Source organism: Ammodytes marinus, assembly GCF_949987685.1.
Source record: "Ammodytes marinus genome assembly, chromosome: 5".
NCBI classification, from domain to species: Eukaryota; Metazoa; Chordata; class Actinopteri; order Uranoscopiformes; family Ammodytidae; genus Ammodytes; species Ammodytes marinus.
In genome coordinates, this window is record NC_137234.1 from 14,565,226 (window position 1) to 14,584,434 (window position 19,209).

Genomic DNA, 19,209 nt, shown 5'->3' on the forward strand with positions numbered 1-19,209 from the left:
GGCATGACAATTTGACTTACATGTGATTATTACGCAATTTTTTTTTAAATTAAAGCACCATTATCAAAAAAAGTCCAACAGGAAGTATATTCAAAAATGGCACTACAGGTGACACGGTCATCATAATAATAATAATGATAATGATATAATTAGTTCTTACCAGGCTGAGCCGTGGGGTTCCCATGGACCCAGGCAGACCCAGCAGAACTCTGCTTTGCAGTTCTGGTTCCGACATACCATGTGATTGCAGCCACCATCTTTCTCAATGGTCACGTGGCATTTTGGACACTCCTGTCAAGAGACAAGATTAAGTGTGTATAAATGAAAAGAGAGAAAGGGAGAGAGAAAAAAAGCACAACATTCTGAGGTTCTAATCCTGCTTCCCTTAAGCATGGATAGTAGTGGCTGAGTGTACAGTGAAGAGAAAGATATACAGTACAGATATAGGGAGGAAGAGATAGCTTTATTTTATCATTTAGTTCAGTTATCACTGGCACCATGAATCCGACTTCCCAGTAAAACTGGAATGCAGACTCCAGATCAGCTGGTCCAAATGGCTGTATAACACGGAGATGAAAACGAAACTGAAACTTATCTATCGCCTGGCTGTGCTGACTTGAGTTGGAGCAGCAAAATATAGCCTTAATTAATAAATATTGTTAGTAAATAGATGTAATGTGTTGTGTGATTTTCGTCAGTAGCCTACAGTAGACCTTGATTCTGCGCTCCGAACGACACTAACTGTTCTGTAAAACGCTATCACCGTTCATGTGAACACACAGCCGTCTTTTTTTTTACGTGATTTTCAGCAAACCACACAACATTTGGGTGGTCACGTGGTTTTAAAAAAATCAACAAAACCCATCTCATGTGTATCATGCGCTTTGAATGCGCATGATACACATGAGGTTATTATTTGAACCAATGACAGTGCATTCTATGCTGCAAGCGCCATGAAAATTAGATAAAGCAACAATGCTGCGCCACGCACCAGCCGGCAGGTGATACAATGTTGCGTCGCGCAGCATCCGGTATCAATGGGTTAAGTCCAGAGAGCCAGAAAAACTTAACTTGCTATTGATCAGTATTGTCACAATTTGAATTTCTTTGTGATCATCATATTAATTCCCTGCCAACATGAACAAGACAAGAGGGCAAAGCTAAGGCCTGTTTGATTACTTACCTTCGTATTTGCTGCAATCCAGTTTGACGTTTCACTGTCATCGTCACATTTCTTGATCCATTTTCTCAGCCACTACAAAACAATTGAAATAAGTATTAGAAATAATCTCATGGACAATGAACGCTTATCTTAGAACAGAATTTCACTCAAGGTGCTGGATGAACATGTTAATATACCTGTAAGGTGATAAAATATTCCTTATCGGCTTACCTTACATTTGACAGGATCGTGCCAATTTTCTCCACAGTTGAAGCTGCACCAAGATATCAAATTCAGAAAATATTTAATAACAGCTAATAAAATTAAAGAGTCGAGACTCTAAAACTGTTGCCGTCTAATCCTAGGATAAAACAAAACAAAACAAGCTTTCTTACCAGAACTGACGGCCACACTTGCACCTCACTGGCTTGGCATCTGGATATTGGACTTTGACAACATGATGGCAGTCTGGTGCAGGGCACCACTTTAACAGTCGATTGCACTTTAAGTGGAATAATGAGAAATAAAAAATAATTTCATGGACGCTCAGGTACAAAAAAGGACTTAGGTCTAACTCAAATAACTTGCAGCTCAACATGATAAATCAAGGTTTTATATTCCTCTTTAACATTTTGTTAAGACATTTAAAAAACTCAAAGCTTACCTCTACAAAGCTATTTGTAATTAGATGCTGGTACTTCAACTTCACTTTTGAATCTGTTATTAGGCGCCTATAGGAAAAGTCAAATCATTAATCAGCCTTCATTACATAAAATGGGTGACTTTGGTAAATGCTTGTTTGATATCATATTCGTAAGCAGTGCAAACCTTCTAAGCAACTATGAAAGACAACAATATTGTCACACCCTTTCATGTTCTCATGTAGTAGCTCAATTAAGTACATTTGTAAGTTGACATAACAGTGAGAATATTCATTTGTCTGCTATGGCAATACATTTCATGATACAAAACTAATAGTTTAAGTGCATGCAACTAATAAAGATGTACAAAATGCTTTTAATGAAATTAAAGATGGACACGTGGTGCATATGTTTCTGTGTGTGTTGCATCCTAAACTGATCGGTGAAAACACTGTATGGGCTCTTGCTAGCAGATCAGAATGTAGGTTAATACAATTACTGTCAGCTTAGCTTTTACAAGAGATTACTGTCCATGCTTTCAATATGGAGGTGTATTTCGTTTGCAATACAGACTGAAATACTTGTAAAGCAGTGTGTAACTAGATAGTCTGTGTACTAAAAACCTCAGAAAAGACAAAATGTCAGGTAGATTGCTTCTCCAATTTACAGTTTCTACTCCTGTTAAATACACCCAAAAAGTATTATTTAAGCAAGCATATGCGATTTTAGAATATTAAATGTCTTTTAATTAGTTTGCATATAAAAGTATGTATTTTCAGAACACTGAAGATGTAACAATGAGTTGTGAGAAAAGTCTACTTCTCAAGTAACTTCTGAATTAACTGTCTTTTTACATATAATAACAAAAAAAGAGAAATAAGTTGTTTTATCCTCGTATCATTACAATGTATTCTGGTTACCGTTGACATATAGGCAACATCACAACATATACAAATACAAACAGATACTCACATGACGGTGTTGTCATCAACCAAAATGTCACAACTATGAGCAGGACAGGAAATGGTCTGTTGAGACACAGAATGCAAATAATTTGTCAAAGGCTACTAAAATACAATCAGTTACTTGTACCATTAGAAAATCTTAGTAGGTACCTGTCCCATTCCTTCTTCTATGATTTTGGTGGTCAAGTAATCTCCCCAGCACTGCATGCAGAACTTGTGTCCACATTCCAGGCCTGTAAAATACTGTAAAACAGAAGCATCTCATAAAAGAGGACAACCAAGACATCATACAAATCCTTTAATCTTCATTCTTGGGAAAACTTTCTAGAACACAAAAATATTCTACATTTAAAATTTTCTTACGAAAATTAAAATCAGTGCTGAAAAAACTTTGACAACACATGGGGATGGGCTTTCTAAAATGTGCATTCAATTTAGGTCAATTTGTTAAGGTCTGTTTTCAACTGATATTTATTTTCTTTCTGGTGATAAATGTAAATTCCTCTATCAAAAAGTAATTATAACCAATGTGTTTCAACATTGTAAATTAAAAATAAAAAGTCCAAAGGGCTAAACAGCCATTCTATCTGCAACCAGCTGTGAGATGTCATCATCCTGCGTGTTGGAAAACAGAATCATAATTTCCCTTCTTTCCATAAATCCTCCAATAATGTCATGTACAGTATGTTAAAACTCAATATTTAATTGATTTGTCATTAAAAAAAGACATGTGTGTATTTATGATTTAACATTAGTTAACATTAGTTTTAAAAAACTAACCTTGGTTTGGGTTATTTTACAACAGGAAACACACGTTGTTTTAAATAACAATATATGATGGCCATGAATGAATCAACCTGGTCTACACACAATAACAATTCCTCCACCAGTGTGGAAGTAGGGTAAAATACTGGATATTGCCATTCAGGACTATGTCAGATCCATATAAATTCACCCCAAATTAGAATTTTAGAATATTTTTCAAAACTTTGACTGCAAGTGTAATTTGCAGAAGTGAGTGGCACTGAGAAGAACTGGGTCAAGAAGAGACACTAATGTGTCCACCTTTGGGACACAGTCACTGTCCACATCCTCCTGAAATGGCAAGGTGTTGCTACTAAACAGCAGCTGCATTATTTGCTGTGTTTGACTTATGATCTCTCCAAAAGAAAAACAGTTTTCCCCTAAGTTCTTTGTTGCAACAATCTTTACTTGAAAATTCATGAAGTTAATTGTTCAATTTTTATTACCTTGCATGCCCTCATTGCCCTGACATTATCCTATCCTGGCCTCAACGGGCAAAGGTAAGTGGTTACAAATGCAATTGGAAAAGTCTCAGCTTAGTGCATGCGTTAATGTCATTATTGTTTTTCCCCCCCATAAAGTCTTTTGTTGTTGTTGCTCAGTCGAGTTTAAGGTCTAAGGGCAGAGGGCATAATAATTGTGTACGGACTGTGATGGCCAAAGAGGCAAATGGCTATTTCAGATATTGGGTTATATATAAATAAAACCGATTTGAAACCAGTGATAGTCACAGAATTATTTCTGTGATTATAGAAGGTATGAAAAAAGATAAATCCTAGTCATTTGTAAAAGAAAATGTGATGTCAAGTAAGCCTTTTTCTATAGCTATTGTGTTAAGGTGCGAACACACTACACATGTTACACACGTACAGAGTAGACGCGTATAAAATCGGCTATTTTTCCATAGGGAACCATTGGTTTACGCGCGTACATGGCGCGTAGATGCGTCACTCGCGCTAAAGCAACATTTTAGCCGCGTTAGCTGCGTATGACCCACCTATATACGCACCTACGCAGCTACGCGCAGAGTTAAAAAAATTGAACTTTTTACGCTCCTACGCATGACGATTAGCCGCGTTGGCCAATCAGCGTTGGGCTTGACCCGACGTCACATACATTGGCACGGCCGGAGAACAGTGTACTGCACACTAATATAGAAGAATAGAAGACGTGGGGAGAGTAAACCAGGAGAATGGACTTCCTGGTTAATTCAGTGAATATGTGCGGCTGAGCTTTAGCCGATAAAACAAGTTAGCGCCGTATAGCATTAGTTAACTCACCCGGATGTGTGCGGGCGGCTAGCGCCTCATATTATGAACCCAAACATGACGGCTATGTCCGTGGGACTTTCACAACAAGTACAGCGAAGCACCGGTGTTGATCTACGCCAGCCACGGTCCCCTATCACAGCCAGGTAGGGTAATGTTGGCTACTTGGCTTTATGTTGTGCCGCCGTACACCGATGCTGCTGTAACTGTTTGTTATGTAGCTGCCGTGAATTTGCAATGTTGTTTTAATGCTAGGCTATTTGTGCTGTTCAGTTTGTCTTTTGGCACAGTTGTTGGCCGTGTTGTTGTTGTTGTTGTTTTTGTGCGGACATGTACGCTGTTGTGTCGGGTCTGATCGCAGCCATGGTTAATTAGGGGAAATACAATATCGGGAGGGAGACTACGCGCGTAGAACCATTTTTGACACAAAATGATCAAGCAACATTTTAGCTGCGTTACGCACGTAAATCTTACGCGGGTAACGCGTGTAGTGTGTTCGTACCTTTAGTCAAGACAGTAATCCATGTTTGGGAAAGTATTAAAATTGCACTGTGATGATGCCTCAGTAAGGGCCCTACTTGCATTATATACCGTATTTTCCGCACTGGACTATAAGCCGCAGGTGTTATAATGTTTAATTACCATATGTAAGAGTTTGTGGATTGTCGGGAAAGAGATGGCTGCTTGAGGAAGCTCCCATTTATTAACATTTCAACAAACAAGTTGCATATTTGCATAACGTATTCAAGTGTTACCATTTAGTGCAATAGTAGCTACTAGGGATGGGCACGAGTGTTTTCGCTACTCGTGTGATCGCTTGCATTCCTCGAGGATCAATCGATTTCTCATTAAAATTTTTAGAATGCAATGCATCTGTCTGCAGAACAACGGTTCACCGCAATAAAGCGCTCAATGCTTATTGTCAAACAGTCGCAGTTGCCATATAATATTAAGGATTTCTTTCCACAAGTTTAAAACACATTTTCCTCACTGAAAGTAATTAAATAGACGGGCCACAATTTAAACCGATCGAGTAGGTCTGCGGTGCGGAGAAAAAAAGCATGGGCTGTAGTTGTAACAAAAAAAAATTGCCTAAGTCACCATTTAAAATAAGAAGGGCAGCAAATAATATAAAATGATTGTCCTACAATTTAAATTCATATAAATAACTCACCAAAGCAGATAGTTGTATATCCAACCGCGTAATGCTCACCCAGGGTCTGTGAATAATTACCGCGACTAATTCCTCATTAACGGAACGTTACACCGGTCGGTTTTTGAATTTTATCCCCATATTCCCTATTGAAGGCTTCTTAACTGTTGTTGGCTCGGAGCGAATGTGCCTGAAGTAAGCCTTGCTCTTTACTTTTCTTTCCAAGCGGAGAGCACCTTGCATGCTCACCTGGAGTCTACTCATTAATAACTGAGAGTAACAGGTGTCATCTCCCCTTTTTATAAATGTAACTTTATCATCTGCTTTGAAATAATTGGACAGTTATATTCCTGAAAATGTTCTGGAGGAAGGAGAGACCGTGTTCAGCTCCGCGGTGCCGTGAAGAACACAGGCTGCGCTGCGGTGGCACGTAGGTGGCAGTTATTTGCAGTTGCTGTTTGACACAACGCTCAGTTTATTGCACTTGCATCAACATATTTAATTTTGTTAAACTTTATTTTATCCGTTTTGTACACGTATATAACATTTTAAAATAGGGGCGGCCCGCCAGCCTAAAGGCTACACACTTAAAAAAAAAAAAAAAAAAAACGATTTTCCTCATCCACCAATCGAGTTCATTTGAAACGAGGAGTACTTGAGTACTCGATTACTAACGCCCATCCCTAGTAGCTGCAGAACATATACTGTGCTGTGTAATAACAGGGTCGAAAAAGGGGAAAAGGTCGCGGCTAATAGTCCGAAAATTACGGTAAGTTAAAATGTGCCTTAAATCTCATTTGTGGTATTAAGCCATACACAGTTTCAGTGCCTAATAATCTCCAACACATTCCCAAACTGGGTGAGGGAACAATGGAGCCTGAGATTGGCCGGAGAATTGGAGCAGCAGGGGCGGTTTTGCACTCGCTTTACCGCACTGTTGTGAAGAAAAGAGAGCTGAGTCGTAAGGCTAAGCTTTTGATCTACCGGTCGATCTTTTTTTTTTTTTTTTTTTTTTAAGATATTTTTTTTGGCATTTTCTATGCTTTTATTCATAGTGTAGAGAGAGTTGAAATGGGGCAGAGAGGGGAGTGACATGCAGAGAACGACCGCGGGCTGGAATCGAACCCGGGTCTGCTGCTGGCCGAGGCCCATGGGGGGGGGACGCCCTACCAACTGAGCTAAGGGCGCCCCCTTACCGGTCGATCTTTGTTCCTACCCTCACCTATGGTCATGAAGGCTGGGTAATGACCGAAAGAACGAGATCGCGGGTACAAGCGGCCGAAATGGGCTTTCTCAGGAGGGTGGCTGGCGTCTCCCTTAGAGATAGGGTGAGAAGCTCAGTCATTCGTGAGGAACTCGGGGCAGAGCCGCTACTCCTTTGCATTGAAAGGAGCCAGTTGAGGTGGTTCGGGCATCTGGTAAGGATGCCCCCAGGGCGCCTCCATAGGGAGGTGTTCAAGGAGCGTCCAGCTGGAAGGAGGCTTCGGGGAAGACCCAGGACTAGGTGGAGAGATTATGTCTCCACGCTGGCCTGGGAACGCCTCGGGATCCCCCAGTCAGAGCTGGTTGATGTGGCCCGGGAAAGAGAAGTTTGGGGCTCCCTGCTCAAGCTGCTGCCCCCGCGACCCGATTTCGGATAAGCGGTTGAAGATGATGATGATCAGTGTTTCCCCCAGCGCTTTATAGCTAAGGCGGCCGCCTTAGCAACGCCAGCCCCCCGCCTTGACTACCAACCACCCCCCCCCCAAAAAAAAATAAAAAAATTATTCAATTTAATTTTTTTTTTTTTTTTTTTGTGCTGCACAATTAATGTACTAGCAAGCGCGATGTGTACTTATACATGGTCATAACTGCGCGAAAGGCCGCGATTTGTGGTAAAAAGCATGTGTCTCCAAGCGTTTCTCTATCAGCTGCTCTGTGTCCGCAGCTTTGTGCACGCGACTGTACTGCACCGCGCGACTACGGCATGCACGCGGGAGAGTTAAACGAGCAGAAGCAAACCGACATTTAACTGGTGGCGATAATAAACACAGTGCAGTTCTATGGGGATATTTAGCTGAACAGAAAGAAGTGCTCTGCAAAGCTAGAATAGTTTAAGACTCCACATCACCGTGGCAACACAACCTATCTATCAGCTCAGACAGCGCAGAGAAAAGTCTGATGAATACATGAGAGTAATGGCCCAGCCAAGTTTCAGTAAGTTTACAGAAGTGCCACACTGTTACTGTCTTTGAAATGCATTTTGACATTTTAAGGGGAAAACACATTGTATTTATTATTTCAACTATTGAGTTATTTGTAGAACAGCATGCTAGTGTAGGCCAAGAAGATTGATTTTATGAATTTTCAATGCTGCTTTATTTTTATGTTTTAAATTTGGAAATACATGTTAGAAAACGACCAATAAACTCTGTATTTAAAAAGAAATCAAGCAAGTAGGCTAATAACAACCATTAATGAATTATAGGCTATCGCATCACAATAGGCCTATTGTCCACAATAATCTCACAACAGCCCCTCATCCAAAAAGGAACTTTAAAGTTGAATTTTCACTTTTATGTGCATACACATGTTGAGTGTATGGTCCATTATTTGTATTTAATGTGTCTGTATAGTATTGCACCAAAACAGTAGAAGTTTTCTTTAATTGTGCTTTGTACTGCATGTTTGCACATCATTTGTACCTGCACATAGCAAACAAAATTGCACAACTGTAAGGTCAGTGTCTGTTGTATTCAAATTAACAGTTTATTTCTTTACTGCGCATTGGCATCTTTGAGCAAAATACCCCCCAAATTTTTGCCGCGGCGCCTTGCGCCGCACCTCCGATGACCCAGGGCAGTGACCACCTTGACTAAGCCATTTTCTGGGGGAAACACTGGATGATGATGACATTCCCAAACTGTAACACCCTAATTTAGATTCGAACACACATTCAGCCGGTACAAAACAATGTCGGTGTCATTATAAGACTCACAGAGTTGGGGAAGTTCAGATAGCAGATCTGACACGGCAAGTCCTGTGCTGATGATCTAGTGTTGATTGGAGGACGGATCCGAGGCTTCTTACTGGGGTTAATGACATGACACTCAGAGAAAAGCTTGTCAAGATTACCATCAAAATACCTGCATAAATTGAGAAAGAGGAAGAAAAAAAATCAGTGATAAAGAAGCAATATGACATGAACTCTCACAGGTACTTTTAAGCTACGTATGTTAGCTGACAAGTTAACAGTGGCAAATAACTAGTCCCAGTAGCACTGTACCGTGCCTAAGCATGATTGCAGCCCCCCTCCCCACTGGCCTTCACTCGCACTGCTCCTAAAGATCCGGACCTTGGCACGATTGCTTCTTGCCATACATCACCACGTACAGTTGTGTTCAAAATAATAGCAGTGTGTTTAAAAAAGTGGGGCAAGATCAAAATCCTTATCATAGCTTTTATTTCCAAACACGCAAATGCATTGGGGACATTGCACATTCTATTCCAAATCCAAATATGAAGAAACTTTTGTCAAATGTTTCTATATCTTTACAGAAAGTGAAGAAAAAGGAATATTAGACTGTTCAAAAAAATAGCAGTGTCGGCATTTTTCTTTACAACTCAAACATTTACTGTATCAACTGAAAAATGCATGAAGATTTAGCTTTCCTATGAATCACTGAACTAATATTTAGTTGTATAACCTCTGTTTCTGAGCATCTGTGTTGCAGGGAGCCGACCAACTTATGGCACCTGTGAATAGGTGTTTCAGCCCAGGACGATTGGACTACATTCCACAATTCCTCTGCATTTCTTGGCTTTGCCTCAAAAACAGCATTTTTGATGTCACCACATAGGTTTTCTATTGGATTAAGGTCCAGGGATTGGGCTGGCCACTCCATAACGTTAATCTTGTTGGTCTGGAACCAAGATCTTGTTTGCTTACTGGTGTGTTTGGGGTCGTTGACTTGTTGGAACACCCATTTTAAGGGCATTTCCTCTTCAGCATAAGGCAACATGACCTCTTCAAGTATTTAAATGTAACCAAACTGATCCATGGTATGCGATAAATAGACCTGACACCATAGTATGAGAAACATCCCCATAACATGATGTCTGTGCCACCATGCTTCACTGTCTTCAAAGTGTACCGTGGCTTGAATTCAGTGTTTGGGGGTCGTCTGACAAACTGTCTGCGGCCCCTATTCAAGCCAGAGTACACTTTGAAGACAGTGAAGCATGGTGGCACAGACATCATGTTATGGGGATGTTTCTCATACTATGGTGTCGGGTCTATCTATCGCATACCATGGATCATGGATCAGTTTGGATACATTAGAATACTTGAAGAGGTCATGTTTCCTTATGCTGAAGAGGAAATGCCCTTGAAATGGGTGTTCCAACAAGTCAACGACCCCAAAAACATCAGTAAGCGAACAAGATCTTGGTTCCAGACCAACAAGATTAACGTTATGGAGTGGCCAGCCCAATCCCTGGACCTTAATCCAATAGAAAACCTATGTGGTGACATCAAAAATGCTGTTTTTGAGGCAAAACCAAGAAATGCAGAGGAATTGTGGAATGTAGTCCAATCGTCCTGGGCTGAAACACCTATTCACAGGTGCCATAAGTTGGTCGGCTCCCTGCAACACAGATGCTCAGAAACAGAGGTTATACAACTAAATATTAGTTCAGTGATTCATAGGAAAGCTAAATCTTCATGCATTTTTCAGTTGATACAGTAAATGTTTGAGTTGTAAAGAAAAATGCCGACACTGCTATTTTTTTGAACAGTCAAATATTCCCTTTTCTTCACTTTCTGTAAAGATATAGAAAAATTTGACAGGTTTCTTCATATTTGGATTTGGAATAGAATGTGCAATGTCCCCAATGCATTTGCGTGTTTGGAAATAAAAGCTATGATAAGAATTTTGATCTTGCCTCACTTTTTTAAACACACTGCTATTATTTTGAACACAACTGTATATAATATGCGCGCGGATTTGGAGTTTATTTGTATCAGATTTATTCTAAATACTTTCAACAGACCAATTTTGCAAAAAACATTTCTCTTCCACATCCGACCAACGGCAACCCTTCTGCAACATTTTTTTAAATGCCTAGTGCACATGGGCAAATTGGATTGCGGATGACAGTTTCATATACTTAAGGTCAGGATCGGCGTTTATGCGCGTGCTCGAGCTGGCTCATTAGCATCTGTACCATGCCCAAGCTTACCTCTCTCAACTTTGCCGGACTTGAGGAAGTGATCCGTGCTTGAGCACTCGGACTGGTCAAACAAACTGGGCAAACATACTTGGACAAGGTACAGATGGTGTAGCGGCTTCCCATTAGCCACTAGGCTGCATGTCGTTTGGTGTTCTGACGCGTGCCTATAGCCATACAGATTCAGTTAGCAACTTACGAATGTCCACTCGTTTCTTTGGTGTTTTATGATGCTTCGTTTATTCACCGAGTTACTTAAGGTTAGACTTGGACAGACAACTTGATTCCACTGTAAACATGTAAGCTCCATGGCACGGTCGAAAACTTTTGCCTTCCGGCATGCAAGCACCTGGCTAGTGTGAGTGCGCCTGATTAATAGCCTTGCATCCGGTTACAGAGTGTTGCTACCAGGTGGTCGAATTGAGCATAACAAGACAAAACAAACAAACAAAGAAAGGGGTAAATGGCTCTTACAGATGGTCTAGTGTGAGTGCGCCCTAAGAGATTCTTACCTTTCCATAAGCTTTTCTTTATCCCAGTTGAAGTGACTGAGAAGGATGCGCGTTATTGTTGCAGGATTCTAGAAGGACAAGAAATGGTTGTTTAGAAATAAAACAGATTTTTTTTTCAGTTATTCTTACTTACATTGCCATTTTTTTTAAATATATTTTTTGGCATTTTTATGCTTTATTGATAGTGTAGAGACAGAGTTGAAAAGGGGCAGAGAGGGGAGTGACATGCAGAGAACGACCGCGGGCTGGAATCGAACCCGGGTCCGCTGCTGGCCGAGGCCCTTGGGGGGGGGGACGCCCTACCAACTGAGCTAAGGGCGCCCTACATTGCCATTTCGGTCCATACATGTATACAATTGGATATGGAATATCCAGTAAAATACCACACCAAACTACAGCCACAGAAGTGACTACAGAAAGTTAAGTCAATCCTCAATTATAGTTTTTGAAAGCAGGATGTCTGTCTGCAACATAGCAGCCGTTTATGACTTAAAGGTGAAGTAAGCGATTTATTTATGTATATAGAAGTCTTAAATCGCTCTTTATTCATACAGTGATCACTTACATAGTGTTCGCGTTTCATAAAGCCGATCTCTCAGTCAGCTGCTCTGCATGTAATGGGCAAATAAACTTTTCGGGGATCCCGAAAGTAATATCCAATCACAAGAGAGAACGCTACAAACCGACACCCGTCTCACTGCCGGTGCACGTTTAGAGCAACAGACGGGTGAATGTGTATGCGCCTACAATGGCGGAGCAGGTAAAAATCCTTCCCAATGTCTGTTTTGATGGTTTTTATCATGTTTTATCACACTTACTTATCTGAGATGGTGCTAGATAACTCACTGTTTGAAGACCGCAGTGCATTAATGTGGTGATGTGGGGACAAGTGAGGGGACTGCTAACTGCAGTCAGTGACAGGAAGTTAGCTAAACTGACCATTCCGCCTACTGAACCTTTAATAAAGCAGAACACTAGACACGTATGGTCTAAAAAAAGAAACATCCCAGTGCACCATCGCCTGTGACTGGACAGGTTATGATGTATCAGAAAGAAAGTAAAAAGTCAGTGTAAAAAAATATGTATAACAGGCCAGTTGGCACATACTGTAGTGATTGAGTGATGTGGCGCTTCACCTTTATCACAAGAACCAAACATTTATTTGGTACAAACTAGGGCTGTCAAACGATTATTATTATTTTTTTTTATAAATCAGATACTCAGGGTATTAATAATCATGATTAATCGCCATTCGAAATATGACCCAAAAAAATCAAAGTTTCTCTGTAAATTGTTGTAGGAACGGAAGGATAAATGACAGAAGGTGGATCAAATATATATTTTTAAAAAAAATATGTAATCGTGGCAAGAACAAATTATGGTGTTTATACTGAAAAATCATATCAAACAAAACATAGGCCTACCACAACCACACCATAATTCAATTTGGCTGTCTCTTTGTGTTGCCTCTGAGCAAATATATAGAATGGCATTTATTTGGTGTTCTACACCAGAATAAATGTTTGTGTTTTCATATGTGTGAGTGCATGACATTAAATTAAATCATTTCTGGTCAAGTTTTGCATTCCTGCATACATGATTGCAGTCGGCGGGGTGTGTGTGTGTTTGCGCGCAAACCCACATTCTTGGGTACAGTTAATTTGCGCCGTATTAATCACACACACCTCTGAAAACTGCAGACGTTTTAGTCCTCCCGTGCACTGAATGAAGCAGACAACGTTGCAACAGCAACTGCCGCCCGCGACACAGACGTTGGCGCTAGCCGCTCAAAACAAAACCTGTTGCTACGTTCCGCCGGCCGTGTGCTGATCCTGGGTCAGCCATAACGTTAGAGCGACGATGCTGCGCACCATGTTCATGCAGAGAGGTGGGGAGATAAAACCCACTGTAGTTCACGTTTGCCAAATTTGATGCTGCCCTGCAGTTCATTTATACCATGCAAAGCAAAGATTTAGAGGTGGCATGCAAAGTCAATGGAAAAACTCAAACAAATGCAGAGAAGTCATATGTAGAGGCTGCACTATTCTAAAATGTTTCATCAGGAGCAAAACCTATGTGGTTTACCAACTGAACAATATGGTATTCACTAATGAACAGAGATAAAAAAAGGAATGGACCTGGTGGATAAATTATAGACTGCATCTTGGCTTAAAAAAACAGGCATCAGTCATCAGGCGAACATGGCCACTTGCTTGTGGGAGCAGTATAGTGGAATACAAGTGCCAGGGTTCTACTGTTAAGCAAAGAACCAGGTATTGTTCTCAGTAATTGCAAGATAAGATAAGCAAATTTTTTTGCCTGTTCATCATGCCCACAATGCTCATTTCACTCCAAAATGACGTAATTACAAGTGGGACTCAAGACAACACTGTGTTCAATGTCATGCTCTCTGAAAATTAGTAACACGATACAAGAATAATATATTTGTGTAATTGAAGTGGTAAAGTGTTTCTAGGAAAATGTTGTCAATAATACACTACCTGGATAGCATTATATAACTTTCAGTTTTACAATGTTTAGGAGAGAGTCCATCCTAATGTCAAATAGACATCAACAAGCTTAAAGGCCTACTTCACCGGTTTGAATATGAAGGTGTATTGAATTCTGAGATCCTATGTAGTATAAATGTGCGAAAAAAATTTAAATCGGTTCATCCTAGCCTGAGAAAAGGCAGAAAGAGTGTTTTTTTAACCCTATATTTCTCTTTCTCGTGACATCACAGAAAGAGAAATATAGGGATAAAAAAAACTTACTTTGTAAATATTACTGATGTCTTTTACTGTGACATCACAGTAATATTTACAAAGTACGTTTTTTTTAACCCTATATTTCTCTCTGTGATGTCACGAGAAAGAGAAATATAGGGTTAAAAAAAACACTCTTTCTGCCTTTTCTCAGGCTAGGATGAACCGATTTTAATTTTGTTTGCACATTTATACTACATAGGATCTCAGAATTCAATACACCTTCATATTCAAACCGGTGAAGTAGGCCTTTAAGTCTAAAATGCCACAGAGCAATATGGTTTCAAAATAAAAACACTTAAAATGTAAACTGGGTACCTCTCAGCAGCACAAATCATAACATTGATATTATGTTTCAATAATGTAAGCCAAGAGAGATTATGTCAATATGTTGTTAAATGTTTATTAGGTACACCTAACTAACACAAGTGTAGTCTAATAAAACCACACTCAATCAATGCTACGCCCATGGAGATTAAAATGTTCAGTTTTTGTTGAACATGTTATGACAGAAATCTTTATTCTAATAATTAATTTTAGAGGTTGTAATTTGTGGTGCTGTTGAACTATTGAGTTACTGAGAGGTGAAGCTGTGCAACTCTGGCCTACCATTTTGTCTACTCACTGATAGGGATGGGGATCGAAACTCGGTTCTATCAAGGACCCGGTTCCACTTTTTTTTAAACCCGAAAATCAATAACGTTTGGGCTTATCGATACCACTATCGAGTCTCGTCGTTTTTTTTCTCCCGTAGGTCCTGTAACGCAATTGTGTGTCCCTCGAGTCGCATCACGGCATTTAAATCAAATCAAACCAATCACTGCTGCATGTCCGCCAATGTTTATGAATGAAATGCAAACAGGTATTAAAAGTAAAACAAGTGAAGTCTGGCAGTTAACTTCGCGAGGATGGCTGAACGGGCGAAAAGGTCTATGGTTTGGCTTTATTTTACCAAGCTCGAAGATAAAGCAGAAGCGAAATGCAACTTATGTTGCAAAATAATTTCTTGTAAAGGGGGGAACACAACCTCAATGGCCAAGCACATCAGCATTGTGCATCAAATAAAGGCCAAATGCAGTACCTTCGACTGTCTCCGGATTTAAAAGACTCCTCCTCCTCCTGCTGCTGCCGCCGCACCACAGGCGGGCCCGTCTTCATCATCCACAAAGTACCAGCGGTAAACACACACACAGACTGTGTAGCTTGTTGTCCCGTCAGTTAAAAATAGTAATCCAATTGTGAAATCCGTGTTGTAATCGGCAGCATACAAGCTAGTTAGCTTAAAAAGTAAACAAAGTTTTCAGACGTGCTGCGTGATGATGTGTTCAGGGTGGCTCAGTAAAACGACTATTAGGTTATCATGATGCGTTCAAGTGTAACGTAAAGGAATTGGAAATTGAGTTTTTGGCGAGAAACATGAGTAATACAGTTGTATTAGTGCTCTCATCATTTTAAAATATATATTTAAACTACTGATGCCAATATTTATTAGAAATTTAATTTAAAATACAATTATTTATTTCCTAAATATTTTCCAAATCACTAAAACATGATAAAGTGACAGTAGACAATACATTAACCAACAAGTGCGAACATTTATATATTTTTTTCATAGATAGTATACACTTGATTTTTTAAAACCAAAAATAATATTTTCTTCAAAATATATAATAATAATAATAATAATAATAGAAAAGTATCGATAGTGGTATCGATAAAGACCCGGATCGATAAGGCGTATCGATAAAGGTATCGATATCAATAAATATTAACGATCCCCATCCCTACTCACTGATATAAATGGGGGTGTAAAATCATCAGAAATCAAAAATACCTCTAATTATATTTATAGACAATGTGTGTATGCATGTTTTGCTTGTTAAGTCTTTCTGAAGTTTACAAGATCTCTAAAGATGAAAGAAATCCACCACTTGTAACTTTAAAGCGTCTTCAGAGGCCAGGCAAAACCAGGCCATCTTGACATGTGATTTTAAAGGCACTGGAGACATTTACAAGAAAATTAAATAAATATAAAGTGTTATCCCAGAGAGTCATATTCTCCACATTGTTAAGTTAAATTCACAGAATAGATGCAGTTCACTTTGAGGAAAAAAAGGTATGTGGGGGTGCTGCAAACATTTAAAATGAAGAAGTTAGACCTGAATACTATTTTTAGAAGAGTAACCATGTCAGTTGTCTTACTGTCGAAACTACTGCCATGCGTCTGTATTGTACCCACGTTATTGATATAATACCCATTCTAGTTTTAAGGGTTGTTTATAGGGAAATAATGACACTCAGAACTTCACTGTACAAAGTTCTTAAAAACGTAAATGGCGGTCGGTCTACTGTCTTAGACTCCTATCCATTTTATTCTGTACCCAACTGTACTTATGTGAAAGGAAATGGAGGCCAAAATAAGCGATAAGACTGACTTTCCTCCGATAATTAGTTTAAGATATATCTTGCCTGATTTACACATACGCACCACCCAAGCAGTTTTCGAAGACATAATATAATGATTTGTGAACGTAAGTGACCTAGCATGCAACTTGCTAACCAGCTAGATGACCAAGCCTTTCGTCCAAGAATGAAATAACATAACATCAAAGCTAATGTTGTTTTACAAATTTTGAAACGTTGAAATTCAATTGCACGTTTAACTTTATACGCCTGTCGTCAACTAAGGGTTGACAGTTACCTAACTCCAGAACAAAAAGACGTTATGGTATTTCTCCGGTAAGGTGCTAGGTTAACGGTTACAGATGGCTCGTTATCATGCTAGCTAACTTGCGAGCTAACATTAGCTTAGCAGGCGTTGCTGACAACTTCTCAGTAGGGATTAGACTACTTCCCGGAACAAAATATGTATGTAAGCTGTTCCTTCTATGTATACATTTAACGTTGTCCAAGCCTTCGTGTTAAACTAAGCACACACTTGAAATATTAATTGTGAGGGACATATTTTATTATTGTCTTAATCGTATCACTATTGTGAAACTGTCAACTTCCAGCAAGTAAACTACTCCAACAAGGCTAACGGCTAAGCTAACGTCCATGGCCTGTTTACGCTTCAACCAAGCCTGGACCCCGGTCTTTCCTGACGCTGAAATACCAAAATACCCACCTGGATGACCTCGTTGACCTCCCTGATACACTCCACCATATGCTGGAGGATTTGCTCGGCAGTCAAGACCTCGAAGCGGTAGTCCTCCTCCTCCTCCTCGCCTGGACCGTGGCCACCTCCAACAGTCTCGCCGCACTCATCTCGCTCTCCACCGGCCACCACGGGATCGACCAACTCCACCTCTCCGAGTTCCAGGGTGTCGTCCTCGGGCTCCTCTTCGGCGCTGTCCTCGCTACATTCCTCCTCCTCGTCGTCGTATTCATAGTTATAACCCTCGTCTGAGTCCATTCCTAGGGTGGCTATCAACAAGCACACCTAAAGGTCTACACAGTGTGTCAAATGTTGATTGCGGAACAATACGAAAACCAAAATTATCCGAGCCTGTTTTTCAGCTGCAGCGAAAATAACAACAAAACGTCGCCGCTGCTAAGCCAACAAAGAGACACAGCGTCACCAACTGACGACGGCCATACGTCAGATGGGCAGTACAAGAAAATTATTTAAAAATAATTGTAGGCTATTTATGTGACACGTTTTTGTTTTCACCATATTATCTTTCATAACAACATTGTTAAATACCCAACATTAATTATTACACAGTTGTAGCTAAAGTTATTAGCAAGTTACCAATACACTTCCCCCTGATAAAATGCAGGCCAACTGTTCGGTGAAAAAAATTATCAGAATGTAACGGTGTTTGGACTTTGTAAGCTCTCACATTTTATCAAGTATTTGCAACCAACCAAGGCTTGTGTATAGTCTACCCTTTTGGGGGGTCTCCCAGTTTCAGCTTAGCTTTAATCACGCAACTGTAAATGTAGGCCTATTATACAAGTTGTAGCCTATTATCAAACTGCAAATTATAAAGGAATAGCCAACTATTAACCCACAGGATATTATTCTTAAATAGCCTATAGAGATTCAGTAGGCCTTCTTAAAACGGTATGAAGGATTTTCTTTAGCCTATAGTATAGGCTAAAGAAAATCCTTTAAAGGGTATAGGCCCTATACCCTTTAAATTGAGAGAAATAAAAAGTAGCGTTTGATTTATTATTTTTGATATTGTTGGTAGGCCTATTTGTATTGGTTGCCTATATAGCCTACTTACACTTTTTTATTCAAATATTTGTATTAGGCCTAATTGTTTTTGCCATTATCTTATCAGTCCCTTTGTTATGGACCTACAGCTTAATGAATTGTGTTTTGCTGTTTATTGTTGAATATTAGCCTAGATTATTTTCTTCTATTTGGCAATATTGTTCACATAACACACATTCTAACAGAGCTGAAATAGAATTCAGACAAAAAAGAAACACCCACACCTAGTGGCCCAGGCCTGGTCATGTGACTGCATCCTGAGTGCCGCACAGATACTGACAGTGCCATGGGAAATGGATGTCATGTCTAGTTCTAGACGACACGTTCGTCGAAATTCTAATATGCCACTAATAGGTCTAGTTATTATTATCGTCCAGCTTTCCCTACACGCAGTGGAGGGAGTGTGGCCATTACCCCAGAAGTTCGTCTCTTCAACGGAGCGTTACCCACTGAGCCCACTGGCTTTTTACTTTGGACATGGTACACAATCGGCTGCACAGCAGGGC

The 19,209-nt window shown here is 39.9% G+C and overlaps 1 protein-coding gene across 3 annotated transcripts in view; it reads right to left on the bottom strand.

Moving 5' to 3' along the window:
• The window catches only part of arih1 (ariadne ubiquitin-conjugating enzyme E2 binding protein homolog 1), a 26,103-nt gene extending 8,083 nt beyond the window's left edge, over positions 1-18,020 (bottom strand). For all 3 annotated transcript variants that reach the window (XM_080027094.1, XM_080027093.1, XM_080027095.1), the window contains exons 1-10: positions 17,606-18,020; positions 11,714-11,781; positions 8,971-9,118; positions 2,919-3,011; positions 2,776-2,831; positions 1,827-1,893; positions 1,558-1,664; positions 1,394-1,436; positions 1,184-1,255; positions 161-291 (exon numbers count right to left, since the gene is read on the bottom strand). In XM_080027094.1, coding sequence (XP_079883220.1) covers positions 161-291; positions 1,184-1,255; positions 1,394-1,436; positions 1,558-1,664; positions 1,827-1,893; positions 2,776-2,831; positions 2,919-3,011; positions 8,971-9,118; positions 11,714-11,781; positions 17,606-17,893 — 1,073 coding nt within the window. In that variant the 5' untranslated portion in view covers positions 17,894-18,020. The remainder of the gene's footprint in view (positions 1-160; positions 292-1,183; positions 1,256-1,393; positions 1,437-1,557; positions 1,665-1,826; positions 1,894-2,775; positions 2,832-2,918; positions 3,012-8,970; positions 9,119-11,713; positions 11,782-17,605) is intronic.
• Positions 18,021-19,209: the final 1,189 nt, after the last annotated feature.